The 21012-nt window shown below is 45.4% G+C and overlaps 1 protein-coding gene and 1 long non-coding RNA gene across 2 annotated transcripts; both read right to left on the reverse strand.

Moving 5' to 3' along the window:
• Positions 1 to 346: 346 nt before the first annotated feature.
• Positions 347 to 15114, reverse strand: ehd1b (EH-domain containing 1b). Its single transcript, XM_048998006.1, has 5 exons — positions 14380 to 15114; positions 8928 to 9025; positions 3078 to 3490; positions 2320 to 2484; positions 347 to 1749 (listed from the first exon to the last, which is right to left on the reverse strand). The coding sequence occupies exons 1-5, from the start codon at positions 14766 to 14768 to the stop codon at positions 1225 to 1227; spliced, it is 1590 nt and encodes a 529-aa protein (XP_048853963.1). The 5' UTR covers positions 14769 to 15114; the 3' UTR covers positions 347 to 1224.
• Positions 15115 to 17738: 2624 nt separating this feature from the next.
• LOC125721861 (uncharacterized) lies at positions 17739 to 20131 on the reverse strand. Its single transcript, XR_007385988.1, has 2 exons — positions 20054 to 20131; positions 17739 to 18603 (listed from the first exon to the last, which is right to left on the reverse strand). It is a non-coding gene; the product is annotated as an uncharacterized LOC125721861 (long non-coding RNA).
• Positions 20132 to 21012: the final 881 nt, after the last annotated feature.

Here is a 21012-nt window from a genome sequence, read left to right on the forward strand (position 1 = left end):
GTCTGTCTATCTATCTAATCTATGTGGATATGCATCTGCGGGGGCTGCAACCCCAAAGCCTGACATGACTGGTCCCCAGGACAAAAAAGTTTGAGAAACGCTGGTATAGAGCACAGTGAAGGCTAAGGTTAGGGTTTGGCTTAGCCTTCTGAGCTAACTTACCTAGCCACAGCTACCTCGCGCGAACACTGTCTGCAAAGCACACAACTGCAAAAAAAATTCAAAAACAAGGTGTCTGCCCCCACGGCTCTGGTCCCACCCAGCTCCATTCGTTCTTACAGTACCTGCTCCAGGCTCAGTAATATACGGTTACACAGATGACGCAATGCATGCATACAATTGCACATTTATAATCTGTCAAAGAATCATTTAATTATTTTGAAGTGATGAAAAGTGAAGGTAACTTTAAAAATAGCGGCAAGCATTAATTCATAGTTTTAAAGAAACAGCTGCTCCTGGTTTAATTAAAAATCACTTCCGAGTTAACTACTAAATATTTTCCACACATTTATACATTTCCATACATAAGTACGTATTGGCTGCACTGAAATTTCTCTCTTTTCTTCTAGGTCCGTGCTTTGGCCCCCCCAGGGTGAAGTTCCTATTACATGCATGTGATGATCCCAAGTCTCACTGGAACATTGCTGCAAAGCCTTTTGAGTTACAAAGCTACTTAATTTTCAACTATACATCAGTAGCCGTAGGTTTGGTTTCCACACTGATAAGGACCGAATCTGCCCCGAACCCCCCTGAACCCACAGTACCCCCACAACACTGGTAGGGACATGTCCCTAGCATAGAAACCCAAACCGATGTACTGGAAAAGCAGTGACCCTAGAATCAAGAAACGTGAGCGAGAAGTGAAAGTGAAAGGCGACCTTACAAAACGATCCTTCGTGTGGCACCAAAAAACTCAAATCCAGCCCTTACAATCCAGCATAACGGGACTCAGTGGAGAAATACAGGCTATAAAAAGACTATAAATGCTATATTTTATTCTTAAATTATTAAACTACAAGGTTTTGTGTTATAATTTTGAATATTAGAATAATTAAAATGGGAGGACAACATTGGTTTATCTACTTCAAGAGTAAAATTAATCGTGTTCGTAAATGACAGTGAGGAGTAAATTAGCTTATTTTCCCTTTATATAGACAGACTTTAGCATTCACGCAGAGTGGTTATTCCTAAAATTCCTCCACTCATCCATCCTCATTGAATCTCTCACTCCTGATGTCGTTTGGATGGGGGTATGAGGTGATAAGGCAGGTCAACGGGCAGCTCATGGCCTTCCAGCTTGACCTTGATCAGGTGGTTAGCCAGGGCGAACTCCTCGTTGTCCAGGAAGCCATCCCTGTCCACATCAGCCAGCTTCCAGATCTTTCCCAGCACTGTGTTGGGCAGCTTGGACTTGACCATCTCCTTCTTGGCCATTGCGCCCGACACCTTGCCATTGACGGGCGAGAGCGTGTAGAAGATCTCATCGTATGTGGGCTTGTCACGCGCCACCACCCACTCCAGCTCATCGATGCCCTCGCTGGCGCCCTCTCCGTAGCCATGCCCGAAGGGACCGTTGCTGGTCCCGTCGAAGGCGCCCCCTTCGACCAATTGGCTTGGCATGGCGGATTCCTCCTGGCGGACCAGGGTCATGAGCTTAGCGATGTCATTGGCCAGCATGTCCTCCACGGCGTCCATCAGCTTGGGCTTCATAGACTGGAATTTGCTGAAGTCGTGGATGCTTAGGATCTCCTGGGGTCAAAGAAAAACGGCAAGCACACTGTTGGGAGGTGTCCAATAAAAGCATGATGGATCTGCAGTAGGGCTGCTGGGTCACGGTAAAAAAAAAAAATCATAATCGTGATTATTTAATACGATTAATCATTGACTTTGGAAATATCATCATCTCGACTTTGAAAAATATCTTTATATAATTCAACTGAGAAACAAATAAAAAGGGGCTGGAAAACTGGATTAAAATACAAAACAAAATGTCCTAACCTGTAGCTAGTTCCTTGTTATACTCATCATAGTCAAGCAACGACAGAGACATTTATCAAATCATCTGTGTATTTGACCCATTATGAGGGTTTCCTGATTGTAGGGCTTGAAAAATGTGTTTTCTATCATACGCCAGAAGGATGATGTAAGAGATTATTCATGAGTAGGTGGGACTACCAACAACTACCAATCACAGGTTAGTTTATCCCGGTAATGTGCAACAAAGTAACCAATGGGAAGAAAGTTAAACTATCCATTACTCTGTAACTCCACCCAGTGAGAGAAAGAAAAAAAAAATCGCATTTGAGTTGAACTTTATACCTGCATCTTTATGATGTTTGGGAAGTCGCCGGGTGATATCTGATACTCTTTCTCGACCTTCAGGTAAATCTCCCCCAGGTTGGCGATCAGCTCCTTCTTCTTGTTTTCTTTGCCAAACATGTTGGGCATCTCTCTCTTTAAGGCACTGATGATGTATGCGTGAACCTGGACAAATATGGTTTCATTGAAATTGCAGTTTGGCATAAATGACGCTACCAGAAATTACACTCGCTTGATCAAATAATGCCAATGCAGCTTTTAAAATCGATGCTCTTCCCTAGATCAGCTTAATGAAAGGAGTGAGGTCGTGGACCTCATCTAGGAACTTATTCATGGAGAAACGTTCTGAGCTCCAGGTGCTGTAAGCCGGAACGACTTATAGATCTTATTGGCGTACTTTGGTATATCGTCGGTAGCTATCGACAGCTGACAACGAGATAACACGCCTGAAAACATAGGCCGGCTACAAGCATTCTCACCGCATCAGCAATGTGACCACAGCCTGAAATACCGGTTGCCAAGGTAACGAATGACAACAAACATGGTGCTACAGCATAGCAGCTAACGATTGCAATCCATCATTTTGCGAGATAATTAACACAATAGTATGTTTTTCTTTGACGACTGCATTAACACGAACAACCAGTGCTGAAGCACTGTCAGGACCCCGACTTCCAGTGCTACCATCTAGGGAACTTGCTCCTCAATACAAGCCCATACGCCCCCATCATCCAACACTGCCCCTATTGGAATCCCACCTTGGCAAGGCGAGCACGCTTGATGAGGTCATTGAGCTTGCGGAGGGCAGCATTCCGTGGAAGGCTTTGGATGTCGCGAAACAGGTCCTGCTCTTCCGCCTCGAACAGTTTGCGGTTGTCGGGCACCAGAAGCGGCTGAGACCAGAAGGATCCTATGTAGACGCGGATGACCTCCGGAGTGTTGACGATTTTGCCCAGCGACCACATGAGGGCGCCGTAGACCCGCATCAGTTGCTGGGTCCCGATCTGGTCAGCTTTGTTGAGCACCACGCGCATCTTGTCCTCATGGTTCTTCAGGGCCCGGATCACCTCCGAGAACTCATCAGAGATGTCCAGCTTGTGTGCATCGAAGAGGAGGATGATGCGGTCGACCCGCTCTGCAAACCACTCCAACACGGCAGCAAAGTCGTAGCCTGGAGAAGGAAGGTACACAATGCCCTACTGAGACAACGCAAACCCTCTTGACACTCTTCAAAAAATGATAACATGACCATTATTTTAATTCCAAGAATGGAATATGTGTGAAACAGGTAACACACCATAATGATACTTCTAGGACAGCTGGAGGATGGAGGCTCACAATGCGTGTCAGAGCCAGTAACAGCATGGACACAACATTACGGGAGACACATCTAACTGTACAGCTACAAACAAGCAGAAGAGATCATGGAGAAGCATGGAGGTGGAGCTTCCTGTTTGAGGAAACCTATGTTTAATTTAGCGCCCACTTCCTAAAAATTGTATTCCAGCAACACGCAGGAGGCCTTCACAAGGAACTACTCGTTAACAACTAATTCACAGCGAGACGACACATCCAGACACCAGGAATTCTAATTATAAACTTCCACACGAAATGCACAACTCGCACGTGACTTCCTGTCCTCTCAGTACCACACTAGAGATGGGATCATCCCGGCTAACAGGGAACGTTCCCAGAACTTTAGCTAACGTTACATGAAGGTCTTCTCAAGGTTATCAGAGAACTTTCTTACTACAACGTTTCCACGTTTTGCATTTTAACAAAGGTTCTATTAATGTCAGCATATCTTTGTTACCTGAACATGCAATTAATGTTGAAAAATATTGGGTGATGCTTTACTTAAGGCCATGATTTTAGCAATTTATAAATAATGCATTTATAAAGCATTATAAACATGGTTACAACTATTTATCGAAAGGCATAACATACTATAGCCTTGTGTATCATTATGAATGCTTTATGAAGCTTTCATCTATAATGCACTATAGATACCTTTATAAGGCATTATAATGGACTGTATAAGAATTAATACAGTAATGCATTATAAAGGTATCTGATTACTTCTGTACCTTACTGTAACATTCAATAAACATTCCGAGAAATTGTTAGCAGGTGTAACATCGCTACACTGCTACATTTTCAAAACACGTTTGCGATGCAGGAGAAGGACTGTGTGATTAACGACAATGGCCCGCATCCAATGGTGCACAGATGAGTTATTGTTTCACGTAACGGCAGACCAATGAATCCTGGAGAATCTCGTCCTTGCGCAACCGCGTCGGCCAGCGATTCCGATCGCGCCTACGTCACCGTCCGTAGGCTGACCTTGTGTCGTAGTGCATCAGCACTCCCTTTATGCTGATAGCTGGCAGCCCGTCCTATGATAACATACAGTCATTAATATCAGAGGCTCGACAGCCAATAGGATGTCCTCTCCTGACCTTGCTAATGATATCAGCTTACAATTAACCATCCTCAGTCGGTTCTCTTCAGGGCGTCTCGTAGCGACCTCGCTAATAAACCACCTTTGTTTGGCCGATGGCTGACTTCCTGGACGTTGGATACAGTACGGTCAGGTGGAGAAACTGGAGCTGATCGGAGCCAACAGCAATTTCCAGTGAGATTAAAATGGACAGGAGAATTCGGCGACTGCCAAGAACTCAACACAATAGGCAGCTGAGGCTAAATCGAAGTGGCAGATATTTAAACGCCTGGTTTTGCACTTAACAGAAGGTGTGGCGGGGTATAGTGTTAGCACTCTTCAGTTTTTCCACTGCCACCACCCCCTACTTCCTTCCTTCTTGGGGATATCCTAATGGAAATTCCCCCTCTGGCATTCTGGGCTGCCTAACTTGTATGCGTGCACGTGGTGTGTGTTTGAGTGAGACACGCTTAAGACCCCGAAGCCCGGGTCGTGTATAAAACACATCTTTGTAAACCGACACCAGCCATCCGGGCAACGAAAATAGACGCGTCCAACCGCTTGAGGCCCAGCCTGCCTGTGGTCTTGTCTGCAGCACCACAGGGAATGTGAACTCTACAATCAGATCAATATCAGGCTCGTATTCAGAAGTTTCAGGAGTAATTTCTACTGAATGTCCTTCCCCGTCTGACCATGGTGTCTGTGGCGGAATTTGAAAGCACTTAACATACTGAAGTTAGAGGACGTCAGTTCCAGGAAGGAAAAACAGGTACGTAGATGTTCACCATCCCCTTAACGAGCTGCCCAGACATAAGACCTGAACCAACTGGTGCATAATGCTTTGGCGTGACCGTGCTTTTCTGGGGGGGGGGGGGGGGGGGGGGGGCGATGACCGCGTCTGCCAAAGGAATGCATGTCTCATGATCAATGGTTACCGGGTACGGTGAGGACATTCTTGGCAGGTGAAGTATTTAAGAGCAGAGCTTTGTGAAGTGTTCCGTTCTCTCGAGTTCCTGTGTGCATAGTGGTGATAAAAATCACAGGAGGAGGAGGACGTCCCCCCCCCCCCAGAAAAGCACGGTCACGCCAAAGCATTACGCACCAGTGTAAGAACTACTCTTTATAGCTTGTGTCACGTGACTGACTGGACACGCCATCAGAAACGGTTCTCAGCGTGGAGTCAGGGCGACACCCGGACTTCCCGTCTCCTGTCTTTTCGAATCGTCTACAGAAACCACAACCGCCACACTCTGAGTGCCGGGGGCCATAACCGGACACCCCAAGAAGGAATCAGCCTAGTGCTCGGATGGGATGGCATGTACAGTATAGTAGTATAGTAAATAATGGCCTGTTGCCCGAGAGAGACAAGTTTGAGTGATTGGAGCAGCAGCGCATTCTTAGCGTAGGAGGGTCACCGAGTCCTGGGGCGAACGGGGTTTCCACGGCAACAGAGGTGGCTGGTTACAGCCATGTTAAGTGAGACGTAAATGACCCTTCAAGTTAAACTCGAACGTACGTCACGCAAACATTCAACAAGCTTAATGCCCATTTCACACCCGAAGGCAAAAAAAATATATATAAAAAGATCCTCGGCCGATCTAGATCTGCTGCGTGTGGGATAAATCGTTAAATTGCGCTAAAATATTCTTCACTTTATGGAAGTTAGAAAGTCGTGATTTTCATCTTGCAAAAGGCATGGTGACAGGGAAAGGAATGGTACAATGAGAAAAAAAAAAAAACACTTTTACCTGCGAAAGTGTTTTACAGGTTAGAGTCAGCAGACACAGGCAGATTATTAACTACACTTACAGAAGCGGTGACCGTGCCAGGTTTGGGACGCGATACGCAGCAATGCGACACCGGGCCTGGGCTTTACCCCCCCAGGGCAGGGGTGTAAATCAGCTGTTGTCATGCAGAATGTAGCCAGTAGATTTTTAATTTTGGTATAGAAGGGAGAGTTTGAAGTTAGAGCTTATCACGTGTCCAAGAGATATTATCCCACACCTTGACCGCTCCGCGAGAGCTGTGGCATGCGGGTGGAAAAGCGACAGGCACGGCATGTTTGTTTAGGATACAGCCCCCCCTCCCACCCCAAGATGGGGGACAATGGAGAAGCGCAATCACGGCCCCCACCCCAGACTCCAGCGAAGGCTTCCTGTGTGGGTGCAGGTGGGGTTTCTGGCCGAGGAGCGACAGGAAGTGGGCGGGGAGCCCCGGCTGGCAGCTGAATCATCACTTCCTGTGAAGCGGAAACGTCAGCTGCCACCCGGCTCCCAGCGCTGGTCTCATGGCTTCTGGCAAGGGTGAGCAGCTAGTTGACTTTTAACCCCCCTCCTCCCCTCCCTTCCCCCTCCCCCCTGCACCCACCCCCTGTCAATCTCTCAACTTTTTTTGTTAGAGGCTTCTTGACCATTTCAAATCTACTCAACACATCACTGCTTTTTCTTGCGTTTATGGCCATGTGCTCATATACATACAGGTATAAATATAATACATACAGGTATAAATATATATACACACACACACACCATCAAGAACTTGATATCACAGTTATGTAATCTGTCTTGCAATGGTCATGAGTAGCTTTATGGTGTGTACAGTTGGATGGAAGCCTGTTTAGCGTTGACCGTGCTGGGAGTGGGATCTCGGTTTGTCCGACAGTCACGTCACGGTCATCCTCCTCTCTTCCTCGGCCTCTCCTGCCGCACTCTGCTCTCCCATTCAGCGGAGAGTAAAGGTTGCGTTCATACTGACTGAGGCTATAAAGCACAAGTGACACATTCGTGTAATTACGAGAGCTGTTTATTGTCTCCTTGCAGACCAGGATCTGTTAGCTGTATCCAGCTAGTTCCGTCCTCTCTTTCGGGCAGCACCTCTATCCAAAACTCCATCCATGAACCCCCCCCCCCCCCCAAAAAAAAAACGCTGCCCCATCTAGTAGCATATTCTAACTGCATCAGCCGTGCTTGCAATTCGGTCGTCTCCCCGCTTAACATCTTCGGCAGTGCTCCTTAAAAACTAGGAGGCTCCGCAGATTGATCACCACGGCAACGTTTAATCAAACACACTACAGCGGCATAACATTCCGTGGGTGGAACACGCCGGAATCCCGTTCTCACTCTGTAGCACACAGATTCCAACGTAAACAGATCAGCTAAAAATACATCATGCTGCAGTACCGGTCAGAGCATATGGGCTCCAGCGGGATTCGGGAATCTCAGATCCGACTTGCATCGGAGATAAATCTGCATAATCAAATATCCACAACGCATCGACAGTTGGCTTATTTAAGGCGCACAGTTAGCTCATGGCTTTTGAAAACGTTTTTTTTTTTATTTTGAGTGAATGTTCGCTAAATTCGTCAGTCCCGGTCTGAAAGTTTAAAAAAAAAAAAAAAAACAGTCCGACCCGCAAAGGGCCGAGCAGCTGTCGGGCCGACAGGGAGGGTGACAGTGAGAGTGACAGGGGTATGATTTGGGAGAGCGGAGAACACGATGAGGCAGAGCAGAAGAGTCACAGCCTTTCCTGTTTTACACACTACTGCTGCCACAAACTCTATGCTACTTCAAGGAAGTGGAAAAAATAAGCCTGATTTAGGGAGCTGATTGTATTCGTCTCTGCCATTTGTTTAGGGTGACTAGAAGTAATGTACTTCAACTTGAATTAACAACAAAATTTACCATTACTTTATAAAAATGAAAATAATTTTATCGATGATTTATCAGTGTTGTTTAGATTGCTGTGGACAGAGGGGTGGATCTGAGGCTAGGGATCTGTGCTGGCAATCGGAAGGTTGTTAGTTTGAATCCCATGAATGCCAAGAGTCTTCCTACTACTTTGGGTCCTTCAGCAAGGCCCTTAACCTGCAATTGCCTCATCCTGGGTATGACGTTAACCTACATACAGCCCTATAAGGAGGTCCTCCAACTTACAGGGAAGATTTGGGGGTTGGTGGCAGGACTGGCACTCCAGCCACCGGGGAAAACGCTTGGGATCTCATCCCTGAGGTGCTTTGCTATGTGGTGGGTGCAGCAACGTGCTGTAACGGTGCATGCTCCTTACCTCTCTCTCTTAGAAATGCTCCGTTTAAATCTGTTGCTATGTATCAATCTCCTCGGCAACATCATTTGCGCTGCCTTTTCGGACGCGACCTCAGAAGCGTACGCACCTCTGCTGATCCTCTGCTTCTCGCCAGACAGGATGCCCGGGGTGTCGATGATGCTGATGCTCTCCAGCACCGGATTGGGCATCTGGGCACACACAAACCTGGTGGCAGACGGGACAGAGGGCGGGGGGGTGGGTTTACAAATCACACGCTACGACTGGTCAACCGAACAAACTTTCCACTGTTACGGACAAATTGGCTCCTTGCAGATACTAAGTCACAATCCGCCAGCGGCGTTCTATAGTACAGCTTGCGGTTCGATCCTGCACGAACTGGCAATTACAAACATGTTATGAACCAGCACAAAGAGGATTGTTTCTATACCCATGCCAGGTGCGAAGTTTGACTTCGCGAAGAGGAAGTACATTAGGGAAGATTCGAAAGACCTTCCTCAAAAGCCTTCAAAACCTTAAGGTATTGATGATGCGTGGGGCAGCTTTGACACCCGAGCTCGTCTGTTCATGAAAGTCACTGATACTGCTGCTACTCATGTGCCCTCAGTGGTGTCATTTAACTGAGGGGGGGGGGATATCTCGTGCCCAGAAGCGAAAGATTTAAACATTGTGACGGGTGAAAAACCAGCTGCTCTGAGCTCACATCGAGGGGCGATGTGTGGCTCAGGGAACTAGGAAACCGGATTTGCGGTAGGTAGGTTGCTAGATCAAATCCCAGGGTCGACAGAGTGATTTCAATGTCCTTAACTCCCAGTTGATGCAGGTACTATCTGACACTGCTTCCTCAAAAAAAATAAAATAAATGAAAAACCCACTAACTAAAACAAGCTGCACTTTCGACATCCTTGAGTTCCCCTTTATTGCATCACTCTAATGTTCGCCTTCACCTTCGAGCTGTTGGCTTCATCCCCCCTTTCCCTGATCCCTCTCTCTCTGCCGGGCATAAGCACATTCTCACTAACCTCTCCCTCTCCACCCCGCTCCACCTCTCCCAGAAGCTTCCCAGCATGCCTTGCAGTTGTCATCACCCCAAGACGGCGTTGCCAGAGTTTTTTCCCCCCCCGCCTCCTTCCCCCTCATCCCGCGCCAGCTGCCGTGGCATGTCCCATGACTCCTCATCGGCGTGTCGGAACGCAGAGACGGCACGGGCCGGCACGCGAGGGGCTCCGGTGCATTCCGGCCTGTCAGATACACGCTCCCACTGTCCGGTCGAGCGCACGTGAAGACATAAACCATTTGGTCAGAAGCCCAGGTTGACGTTTCTGTTGGCCCCAGTTAATGTTATGGAATGCTTGGGTGTATAGAAGAATTATTGCCAATGGAACATGCATTTCTTCCTTATTGTTGAAGAATGAACTGTTAAAATACTCAACTCTGTACATAGAAGACCAGAATCCTTTTGGTTTTTACTCATCCTCAGCTGACACCCAGTGTTAAAAGCATTGTGTTAAAACTATGGTGTTATAAATATTCCCTAAAATCTGAGTGATTGTAGCGTTAATCAGCCCTTTTCTAACCACACCGAGCCTGTTCCACATCTCCACCCTATGTGCTTGCATCTTATTGGTTGCCAAGGTCATGTGACCAAGTATTCCTCAACATTTTAGTAGGGTTCACTCTGACGATTACTAATCCCTGAAATTGAAATTTTTCAGTTTCAAGTTGTCAAAAACATAATTTAACAACAAACTCGATCACACGACAGCCGTACCATCAGTATTTAGTAGATGCAGTCAACTGACCACAAAATGCTTTCATCTTGTCCTACAAACTTTTGCCTTTATTCTTGGGGTTAGGTGGCCATCTTGGACAGTCATTTCAGGGACCCAAAGAAAACTGGGTAGCTACTATTACTCTCCCTGGTTTTTCACCAGGCTTCCTCCCAGGTGCTTCCTTCCGTGAATCAGTGGCCTGACAGCAGCCCAATACTATCATCCCATGTCTTCTACATCTTCGCATACGACAAAAACCTTTAGGAATGTCAGGAATATAGACGTGCGTCTGTCTCCTTAGTGGACGCCCAGGCATCCAACTGCAAAGGCTGAACCGGTGATGATTCTATACACGCTGGCGCATTACTAAGATCTTAAGACCTCAAGGGCTGAGCCCAGATACATAATCTGTCTGAAGGTTATCATATTGAATTCTCTCTCTCTGACGTCAGGATGTTCGTAGCATTATGGAGGTTTTGGGAAATGCAGCCCTGGACTAGGACATCGGTTACTAGAACATCTGACCGAAACGAATCATCCAGGGCTTGTTTTTATTTACTCAGGGATTCAGCCCAAGGTTCATTTGCACTATTCTCTACATCTTAGAACAATTATAAAGAACCAAAACTATAAAATAGCATAAATGGAATTATACACTGCCTAAAAATAATCTTTTTTGGGTGGGAGGCAGCTCTGTGGGTTAGGTGTCAGAATGTTGGTTCAAATCCTGTGGTTGGCAGAGTGATGCCACCATTGGGCCCTTGAGCGAGGCCCTTAACCCCAATTCCTCCAGGGACCGGCTGACCCCACTATCTCCTCCATGCCAGTTCCATGAGGTGGCCTCCTGAGATGCTTTACCAGCTGACCTGAAGGAGGTCCCGCATATATGCTGAGCTCTCATTGGCCGCTTTTCCTTCACTCTCTGGTCAAACTCCTCCAAAACCATCTCTCCTGTGTTTAGGTCAGGTGGCCTGGTCATGTGACGCGACAATCACTCTCCTTCGTAGGCGGCTTGGCACGTACCATAAAAGTGATCCATCTGAAATCTTCCAAGAAAAAAACTCCTTCCCCAACAACAACCTTTGCCGGTCTCCAAAAAAGCGAAACCCCTAATTCTGTAAGGTCTGTGAACTTCATAAATCATAAATAAATAGAACGCATACTGACAAAATTCCATTTTTCTGTAAGGATACACACCTCGAACATTTGACCTGGGCTTATCAATCACACGGGGATGGCAGAGAGAGCAGGAAGGACTCAGAACAATAGAAACCTACAGAAACCTCGTGAGTAACACTGAAGATGTTTATCAAAAGTCAGACGTCCGGATTCTACGGTTTTCCTGAACTCCACTGGCACGAATGGCCGACTATTCCAACAATGAGCCCTTGATTACATATTTTTGGGTTTGGACAGTCAAGATGGGCTAACACCTTTGCTGAACTCAGAACGGTACTTCAGTAAATAAGGAAAAAGGCGGCATTGTCAAAATGATGTCCTTCAGCATATCCATTGTTTAAACTGGAGAAGCATAATGAAATCCTTTACATTTCTCCAGTCTAGTTATAAAAGCTTGCCCAATCGAAAGCCTTATTCTGGTGACGACAAGTAAACTTCCCCACCTGGAAATGACAGTATTACTGTGCAAATAAAAATATATTTTAACTCTCCTCTCAGTTTTAGATTTCAACCACGCCACAGTTCAAATTTGATTCTTCATTTACGAATAGCCTAGAGTCAGGGGAATGTGGTTTTTATCCAGAACACAAACTAAAATACTGAGGAAATCATGAAGAAAAATATATAACAAATCTGACAGAGGATTAAGGACTGAGACCCAGGAAACCACCCCAGAATAGGAAAAAGCCAATTGCGTAGTTTCAAATAAGTTTACCCAACCCCTCAGGAAAATCACTGGATGGGAAAGACGCCACTGCACTCCTAACTGTCACGATGTTATGTAAACACCATACATCCACCTTCAGCAGAAAGGGCTTCGACATAACGCTTACCGCAATGCATAAACGTGCAAACATGCTTTCCTATCGTTCATTCTGCTAGACTTGATGGACGCCATGGACGCCAGCTCCATCATTGACTTCATTCATAACTTTTGCTGCTCTCCGATTCCCCACCCTGAATAGTAATGGATCCCTGTCACTGGACTGTCTGTCTGTCTCTCTGTAGTTATCACCTCCTTCCCATGCCACGACAGGTGCCCCATGCAGTCATTGCATATATGTGTCCTGTGATAGACTGGCATCCCATCCAGGGCATACCCCTCCCTTGTGCCCAGATGCGGATTGGCCATCGGGAAGTTCAGGAATTTTCCCGGTCTTGTGAGGGCTGGTATTCCCCTAACTGCCCCCCGCCCCCCCCACTCCAGTCCACCCCTGGTGCTGTCTACGATAATCTCCAGGCCCCCGTCCAGCCATGAGCAGGATAAGCAGCTGCAAGATAGATGGATATTATAGATATTACGTATTATTCAGCTAGAGGTGCGAGACATTCCAACCAGCTTTTAGGCTCAATGGTACAGCAGCAGGGAACCTCCTGGGATTTTAAGGGGCAGTTATATTTAATTCAGCTTCTGGATATTTACATTAGCAGCTGTCACATAGTACAGCTTAATGAGCACCCACTGTCCATGACCAAACACGTGTACAAACTGGTCAGTGAGTTACACGCCCTGGACTATGAACACGTTATAAAGCTCAGTATAAAAACCGACCACTGCCACTGAACAAACGCCAATGTCAGTTAATGGTTGTTAACTCCACAGCATACATGTTTTCACAGGTCCTTCGGTCGTCTTGATTCCAATAGTTTTGAAAGTAACACATCCTACGTCATAAAGTAATAAACCAGCGTACTATTAATTATAAAAAAAAACAGACTTATAGCGAAAGTCTTCATTTTTTAAGGAGTCGATACATCAAAAATGCTACATTAATGCGGGATATTAATCGTTATAGATTAATTTCAGTTAGACGACTCGATTATTCAGCATGTGTTGTTAGGCATTAGACAAGCCTGAGAAATCTGTTTTACGTTATAAGAAATAACGTATACTGGCTAATGATTAATCTCTTGTGGAGAACTAAGGTCAAAAGAAGGGTAGGCCTATTACTTGAACTTTGTTGCCTATATTTGGGTCGTTCATGCATGCGAAATTGCTTGTATTCTAAGAACTTTCCCTTCTAACGTTCATGGGGAATTCCGATCTTTCCCCATAAAGAACTTTAAAAATAAAAGTGTAAAATCTAAAAAAATATATATTATAAATAAATAAATCGAATTTTATAAATTCCCGTTTCGTTTTAAATGCGGACTCCGAAGTGACCAACGTCTGGACAATGTCCTCCAAATACCCCCCAAAACAGTTAATCATTGGTGTCGAATTTAAAGCAGCCAGCTTTCGACGGCTATATTTTGCTGCGTAATAGCTAAACAGCCACTGGCCACAAACAGCGGAGATATCGCACAGAAAATGAATGGGCCAGCCCCCTTTGCTATCAGACACTTGCAGCCCTGAAGCGTGCCAAAACCTCACCATATCTGCGTAAAAGTCCGGGCTAAAACCTTATATATAAGGTTTGGCCAAGGATCTGCAAAAAATTACTATTTAATTATCATATTAACCAGGGGTACAGTTTGTCGCAAATTTTATACATTGCGGATGATGCTTTGTGACAATTAAGTTAGCCGGTTAACTATCTGATGATCACTTTAATATTAAAAACTGTAAGCAAGTAATTGGTTATTCATGAATGAAATCATGAAGGTCACCTGTTGAGGAAAGCGTTGCCAAAGGCGTTGAGTTTTCGGAACGGCTTTTTTGGGTCGACCACCAGAGCGTTGCCCGGTACCAGCCCCTCCTGCTCGCCGTACATGACCGCTATGAAGGAGTCCGTGGTTGGCTCCGGACCGATCCTCATACCGGGGAAGTCCTGCTCCATTAGGTGCCGGATGAATGTGGTCTTGCCGGTGGAGTACTGACCCACCAGCAGCACCATGGGCTTGTTGTCAAAGTCGGCGTCTTCGAGAGCCGGCGAGTGAAAGTCGTGGAAGCGGTAAGCGTCCTCCAAAGGGAAGAGTTTGGTCCGGTACAGCTTTCGCAATCCTTCCGAGACCGTCTGAAAAAGTTCGGGATTTTTTTTCCTCCCGTCTCTGAACATGGTGCCTGAGTCTTTTCCCGTCTTTAAAGATGCAGAAGAAAGTCTATCACGAAAATCTAAAAAATATTAACTAATAAACTGGAACCCGTGCGGTTCTGTTCTGTTCCTCTGAGGTTTAAATTTCACCAACACCAATCACTTATATAAGCACGACTCCAATGAAAATTACTTTTAAAAGTACTTTTATGACTTAGTAAACCGCTATTCCGGGTGTCTTTGTTTTTATCTCATATTAATATATACGATAACTTCTCCCGGGAAGCGGACCATCAGTGTCCTCGCCGTCAAACCAGCTGATATCAGTAGCCAGCGAGCTGAGATCGAGCTTAAACTGCTGGCCGGAAGAAAGAGAAGGAGTTCAAAATAAAAGACCCCACCTCTCCCTCCACTAAGGAACCGATCATAACATTATTAATGATCTTTAACAGCGGGGCGTAGTTAGAGATGAATGGGTAGGGGGAGTCTTTAGTCGGGGGGGGGGGGAGCTTACGTATAATTTTTCATGACTTAAGCCACGAATACACATTTATTGGGGGACGACGACGACGACGACTAAAAAGAACATTTTTTCAATGCATTGGGGGGGCAAGCTTACATATAATTTCTCATGACTTAAGCCACGAATACACATTTATTTGGGGGTGGACTAAAAAGAACATTTTTTCAATGCATTAATAATATTATATCATGTCGTCAATGCATCAATGTAGCTTAACATATTTACATTATATATGAGTAACAGCGGTGTATAGTTTATCGAAATGGTTACGATTTTGCAGTTTTAAATTAGTAGACAAAATGTATTACTTGCTCATACGAGAAAGAGTGGTCCTGCCAAATTATTATTATTATTATTATTATTATTGATGTTATATAATACTGTCATAAAAATATAATATATAATATATCATAATAAGGAAATACTATGAATTAGCATTTACGCCTCTGTTGAAATTATGAAGACACGTGTTCTAACATATATTAGAGTATCTGATTCAATTTGGTTTATTATTTCTGACTTTGAAGAATTAATATTATTTTGAAGTTTTTAATTGACTTTTTTTTGGGGGGGGGAAGCAGGAGAATGACCACATTCATATGCACTTTGAGCATTGCATCTTTTGTGTGTATTAATTTGACGTGTTAATTGTATCTTAAAACAAATATACTAAATATACCAGCCAGGGGCAGAGTAACGTCTCTGGGGGTGTTAGGCGGACGGGCACGGGTGGCCTCTAATAATATGCTAATTGATAATATGCTAATCAAAGTGCGGGTCCCAGTGGTAAAACTTGTCAGTCAGTCTGGGGGGGGGGGCAGGAGTGCTGTCAGTTAAATTCGCCGATCGTGGCTATTACACCATCTGATTGATGGGACAAATTTAGAATGACAATCTCTATATTTTGTTACAAAAAAAAAGCCGAGATCAGCATCCTCCCCCCCCCCCCCCCCCCCAGAATGCAGGTCTCAGGGCTGTTCACTCTTCTGCCCCCCCCTCCATATAATGTCCCTGATTCTAACTCTATTATTACACATAAGATTTTAAAAAGTAACAGGATAACATTACTCCCCGAGTGTTACTCAGTATCTGAAATCATGTTCTCTTCACTTGCTCAAGTCCCGTAAGTTGGTGAATAACAGGCCTATTAATGAAAATGTACGTAAATAACAGTCTTTCCATTAAACAAACAGCCCATATTTGGATAAGTCCATGAGAAGAAGGGCAGTTTTGATCAAAACATTTCTATTGTTTTCGGAGTGTTCATTGTTGAGAGATAATTTAAACATTGAATTCACTTGAGCTATTTTGGGTATAAATGCCGGTAGCTTATTACCCACATCTACAAGGCCTGGTAGGACCCAGATCATGTGTTGCCACCCCTTCTGGGTCATTAACACACTTTCTTCATTGACCCACTTCCCATCCAGCTACCTGCTTTATTATTTACCTTTCCACATGGACACACCTACCAGCAGGTGGCGCTATTCCCCCAAACAGAGCAGGCTATTACTTCCGCTATGTGTAGTACTGTCATTATAAGTAGCATCCACCTTTGCTGCTTATCCTGGACAGGGTGACGGGCGGAGGAGGGGAGGGGGGGGGCTTAGAACCTATTCCAGGTGGCAGAGAGTACAAGACTGGGCAGAACACCTTAGACAGGATGCCAATCCATCCCAGGGCACGCACGACCCTTGGAATTTTAACAACACCAATTAGCCTGCCTGCATGTGTTTGCACTGCAAGACGGAACCTGATGCACCGGGACCGGAACGGAAATCACATGACACGAGAGGAATACGCAAGCTCCCCACACTCGAACCCTCAACCCTGGAGGTGTGAGGCTGCAGTGCCACCCACTGAGCCCCAAACCACCCATTACAAGTATCTTTCTCTATTTATTTGTCTACAGAAAGAAGTTGCACCTATTATGACAGTAATGTCTGCTTGCCTACTTTAACAGTCTTTGGCTCCTCCCTCTAGCTTCAGTGATTGGTGTTTTTTTTTATTGAATATACATTAATTATAACAGTTAATGAAATGAATGGGAAAAGTGTGGCCTGGGAGAGAGACTGAAAGCGGCTCATTGCACCGGAGGGTTGAAAAGGAAGCTGCAAAAATTCCGAAGGGGAGTCCCTGTCCCCCTTCCAGACCTGGTGACAGCATTCCGATGACACGGTGACCTTCTTTAGCTCCACTGGAGTTCATCCAATCAGCTTTCACTTTACCGCATTTTTTTAAATAAATTTTTTTGCCGTCCTCACTGGCAGGACAATTTCTTACTACATATTTCAGCTTTTCGCTGCTGCGCTGTTACCTGATAGGGATAAAAATTCCTGGCTTCTTTTCAGATATTCCCGTGAGGAATGCTCAGCATGACCCGCCACAAATAACTAGTCTTATATTTCTTGGAACGAGCAGAACCAGAAAAAAGAACACATGGCAGACTGTACGTGAGCCATCCACTGAGATTAAGAAACATATAATTTTTTATTAGCTGGTGTCATTAGCATACTTCTAAGACAAGGTGAGTCGTGCTTGGTGGGTTCCTGTTTAACAGCCATGTCTCCCGTAAAGCTCTCCGTTCCCACTCTTTTTGCCCAGATATGGCTGTGTTTGACAGGGCAAACAGGGCATTGGCCTACAGAACTGACAGCCAGGTTCAAACACTGGCTGTCAATTTATAGGTCATCATCCTGCGCCCCAGCTACCGCAAAACCAGAAACATATTCCTTCATGCAAAATTAGAACCACATGCTCCGTATCACATCATGCAAAACAATGTTATATATAGTTTTATGTAATAGTGCTACACATAAATGTAACAAGAATAAAGTTAACCTTTACAATTTGAGACATTTAACGGACTTTGGCTCCTCCCTCTCTTCACAGACACAACCCATGCCGTTGAGTCTTTGTGTTATCTAAAACTGAAACCAAATTATACTGTTGACTAGCTACAAAAGTTCAAAAGGAATTTGATAGATCCGTTTGAGCACAGATTACATTAGATAATTCTTCTATAAATGATAAATTCATTATTTGTTAAGCAGCATAAGAGGCATGCCTGAGATCCCGTAGTAACGGAGGTGATGCGGGTGAACATCTCCTTATGGGTGAGTTATGGGTGTCTGTCCGCTGGTAACAGCAGCCCCACTGGAACACTGACAGGTTCCACATGGAGTTGCTGTTACAGCAGACAAACACCGGGATCCGTATCCCCCGCAGGGAGCCCAGCCGATTCGTGTGGGTCGCCGCTCAGGCCGAACGGCATACAGAACCATCCGTAATACCCAAGCTGGCCGAGAGGAACGGCTCGCCCCACTGCATTGTGTCCTGAATAAAAATAAAATAATGGTTAGTAGCTAATACAGGGGAAAGTTAGACTGGGACATAGGCTTGGTCAACATCAGCAGGTAGAGGCCAGCCCTGAGTTTGACTATGACCCCTATTGCTACCATTTTTACAGCCTGTTTCAGACACTCCCTTGGTAAGCAGAATTAAAATGGGATAAGAGCTGCATTGATAACAGCATTTTATGGTGGCTGTCAGCACAAGAGGGAACATGAGTCAACAGGTTCAGCCAAATGGGGGTGCCCATCCCCCACCCCCACCCCCAAGGAGTGTGACTTCATAATCATCTTTTTATGAATCTCCTCACACCAATCCTGTAGTAACCAAACGTCTATGTCGGCTCTGATACTTCTGCAGCCATCTCTCCTCACCTCTTTCTCCCTCCATCTCTAGACTTTGACATGCACTCTCTCTTCATAAGGGACAAAATCGTAAAGCAATAAAGGGCAACACAGAGGTTCTTTTGTTCCGGGCGCTGTCACATGTTCACTCCTCATTATCTCTCCTTTGGTACTTTTTCCCTTTTTTTTCCAACGAGCAATGTAGTCGTCCCAGCCTGCCCTTCCATCAGTTTTATTAATAGCACAACACAAACAAGACTTTTTCCTTCCAGGACCATAGTGCAGGGCGCAGTGATACTGAATGTCTATCTATCCGTCCATCCATCTTTTGTGACAGCACTGGGTCACAGTGAACTTGAGCTCCCAGGAAAGGCAGGGCACGTAGATGAAACAGCCCCCACCCCACACACACATAAAGCCGGGGGTGTGTTTTAAACCTCAGCCCTAGATTTGTGAGCCTACAGTACGAAAGACTGAAACACCATATTGACAGTGGGTGACCAGTATTAAAACACCTGTCACAATTGTATCAGCTATGATTCATGGAACAAGTACAAAACCGCATTGCCCCCTACAGCGGCAATGTCCATGTTTGGCTTGGGTTCTGAACCTCAGCAACACTCCCTCCAGATCTCAATGAGTAACCTGAATGACTCAGGGCTTAACTACGTCGCTATTATTTTATACTCAGTCAATAGGAGACACGTGACCTCTGGTTTGGAAGTGAATGAAACCATAAGTGTTAAGCAGGTTTTGTGTTACGCATCTAGGCTACTAATTTCATGCATCCGGTCGTCATGCATCCAGTGTTTTCCAGGAAATATCCTAACCTTTCAGAAAACGTGAAACAGAAATCATTTTGCCTTCCACAAATCATCGGTAGCCACTTTCACATTCATGGTGAAACGTTACCTGTCGGTTAAATGAAAGTCTTCAAACACAGTAAAGCATGATAATAGTACTCGATCATTCCTCTTTTGTCACGTAGCATGGCTCTTGAAATACTGACATTCAATGAAGTGTCTGTTGTTTTTTCACCGTGAGCTCAGAACGAGGCACTCGGAAAAGGTGCACGTGAATCGGATACTCACCCTGACGAGCGCCACGGCCAAAGATCCCGAGGGGAGCATTCAGGAGAGTGTGAAAGAACGAGGAAAGAGCGGGATGGATCAGCAAAAGGCTCCAGGTTCGAGGGGGGCGAGCTCCAGACGAACGGCGGATGCGACGCAAAAATCTAACTCTTCGTACGTTGGCGGTGGAGAAAGATGGGGTGGCAGGTGAGAGTTTGGGAGAGGAACTCTTCTGTCAATGGAGTAAAAAAGAGAGGGAAGGCCAGCCGGTTTAAGAGAGGTTGGGAGGTGGAGACAGTTTAATGATTAGACAGCCAGTCAATATTTAACAGGCGGGAAGCCTTGGCCCTCAACCCAGCATCCTGCACCTATGCGACACATTCACCCTCGCAGTGATGCACTCTCTCTCTCTCTCTCTCTCTCTCTCTCTCTCTCAGAGAGGCACACACGCACAAGCATGTAGAACAAACCTTCTACAACATACAAAGGCAAAGCACCCCCAACACAAGAAGAATCACTATACAAAACACACATTAGAGGTTCGGCAGGTTATGGCACTGCGATCGGAAGGTTGCTGGTTCAAATCCCAGGGTTGGCAGATTTCACCCCCAATTGCCCCAGAAATATCCCCCACGAAATATCCCTGCCATCAAATTCATAGTTATAAACAAACATTCAATGATGCATGAGAAATACGTGCTGTTGGAGTGTAAAACAAAGTTTGCGCGTGTAACTGGTCCCTCGAGGACCCAGGAGCTGACGGGGTCACACGGAGTGTGAGGCATTCGTGAATCTGCTTAGGATAGCACCCTCCTGAAACAGGGTCCATAATCTTTATGCTGAAGGTAGGGGGAATGGGCTGGATGTCTGCTTTATGTCTGCTCATGCCGGGGAGTGTAAGAACGTGATCACGAGGAGCAAATGAGACCAAATGATAAAATAAATTCAAACCCGGAATATAGTCAACAATCACGGCGTAT

Source organism: Brienomyrus brachyistius, unplaced genomic scaffold (assembly GCF_023856365.1).
Source record: "Brienomyrus brachyistius isolate T26 unplaced genomic scaffold, BBRACH_0.4 scaffold35, whole genome shotgun sequence".
In the NCBI taxonomy this organism is placed as follows: Eukaryota; Metazoa; Chordata; class Actinopteri; order Osteoglossiformes; family Mormyridae; genus Brienomyrus; species Brienomyrus brachyistius.

Coding starts and splice junctions, on each gene's coding strand:
- ehd1b (XM_048998006.1), bottom strand. CDS start 14,768: ATGTTCAGAGACGGGAGGAAAAAAAATCCCGAACTTTTTCAGACGGTC. Junction 3,491..8,927: donor GAAGCAGAGGATCAGCAGAG/GTGCGTACGCTT, acceptor TTCCTTCTCCAG/GCTACGACTTTGCTGCCGTG. Junction 1,750..2,319: donor CAAACATCATAAAGATGCAG/GTATAAAGTTCA, acceptor CTTTGACCCCAG/GAGATCCTAAGCATCCACGA.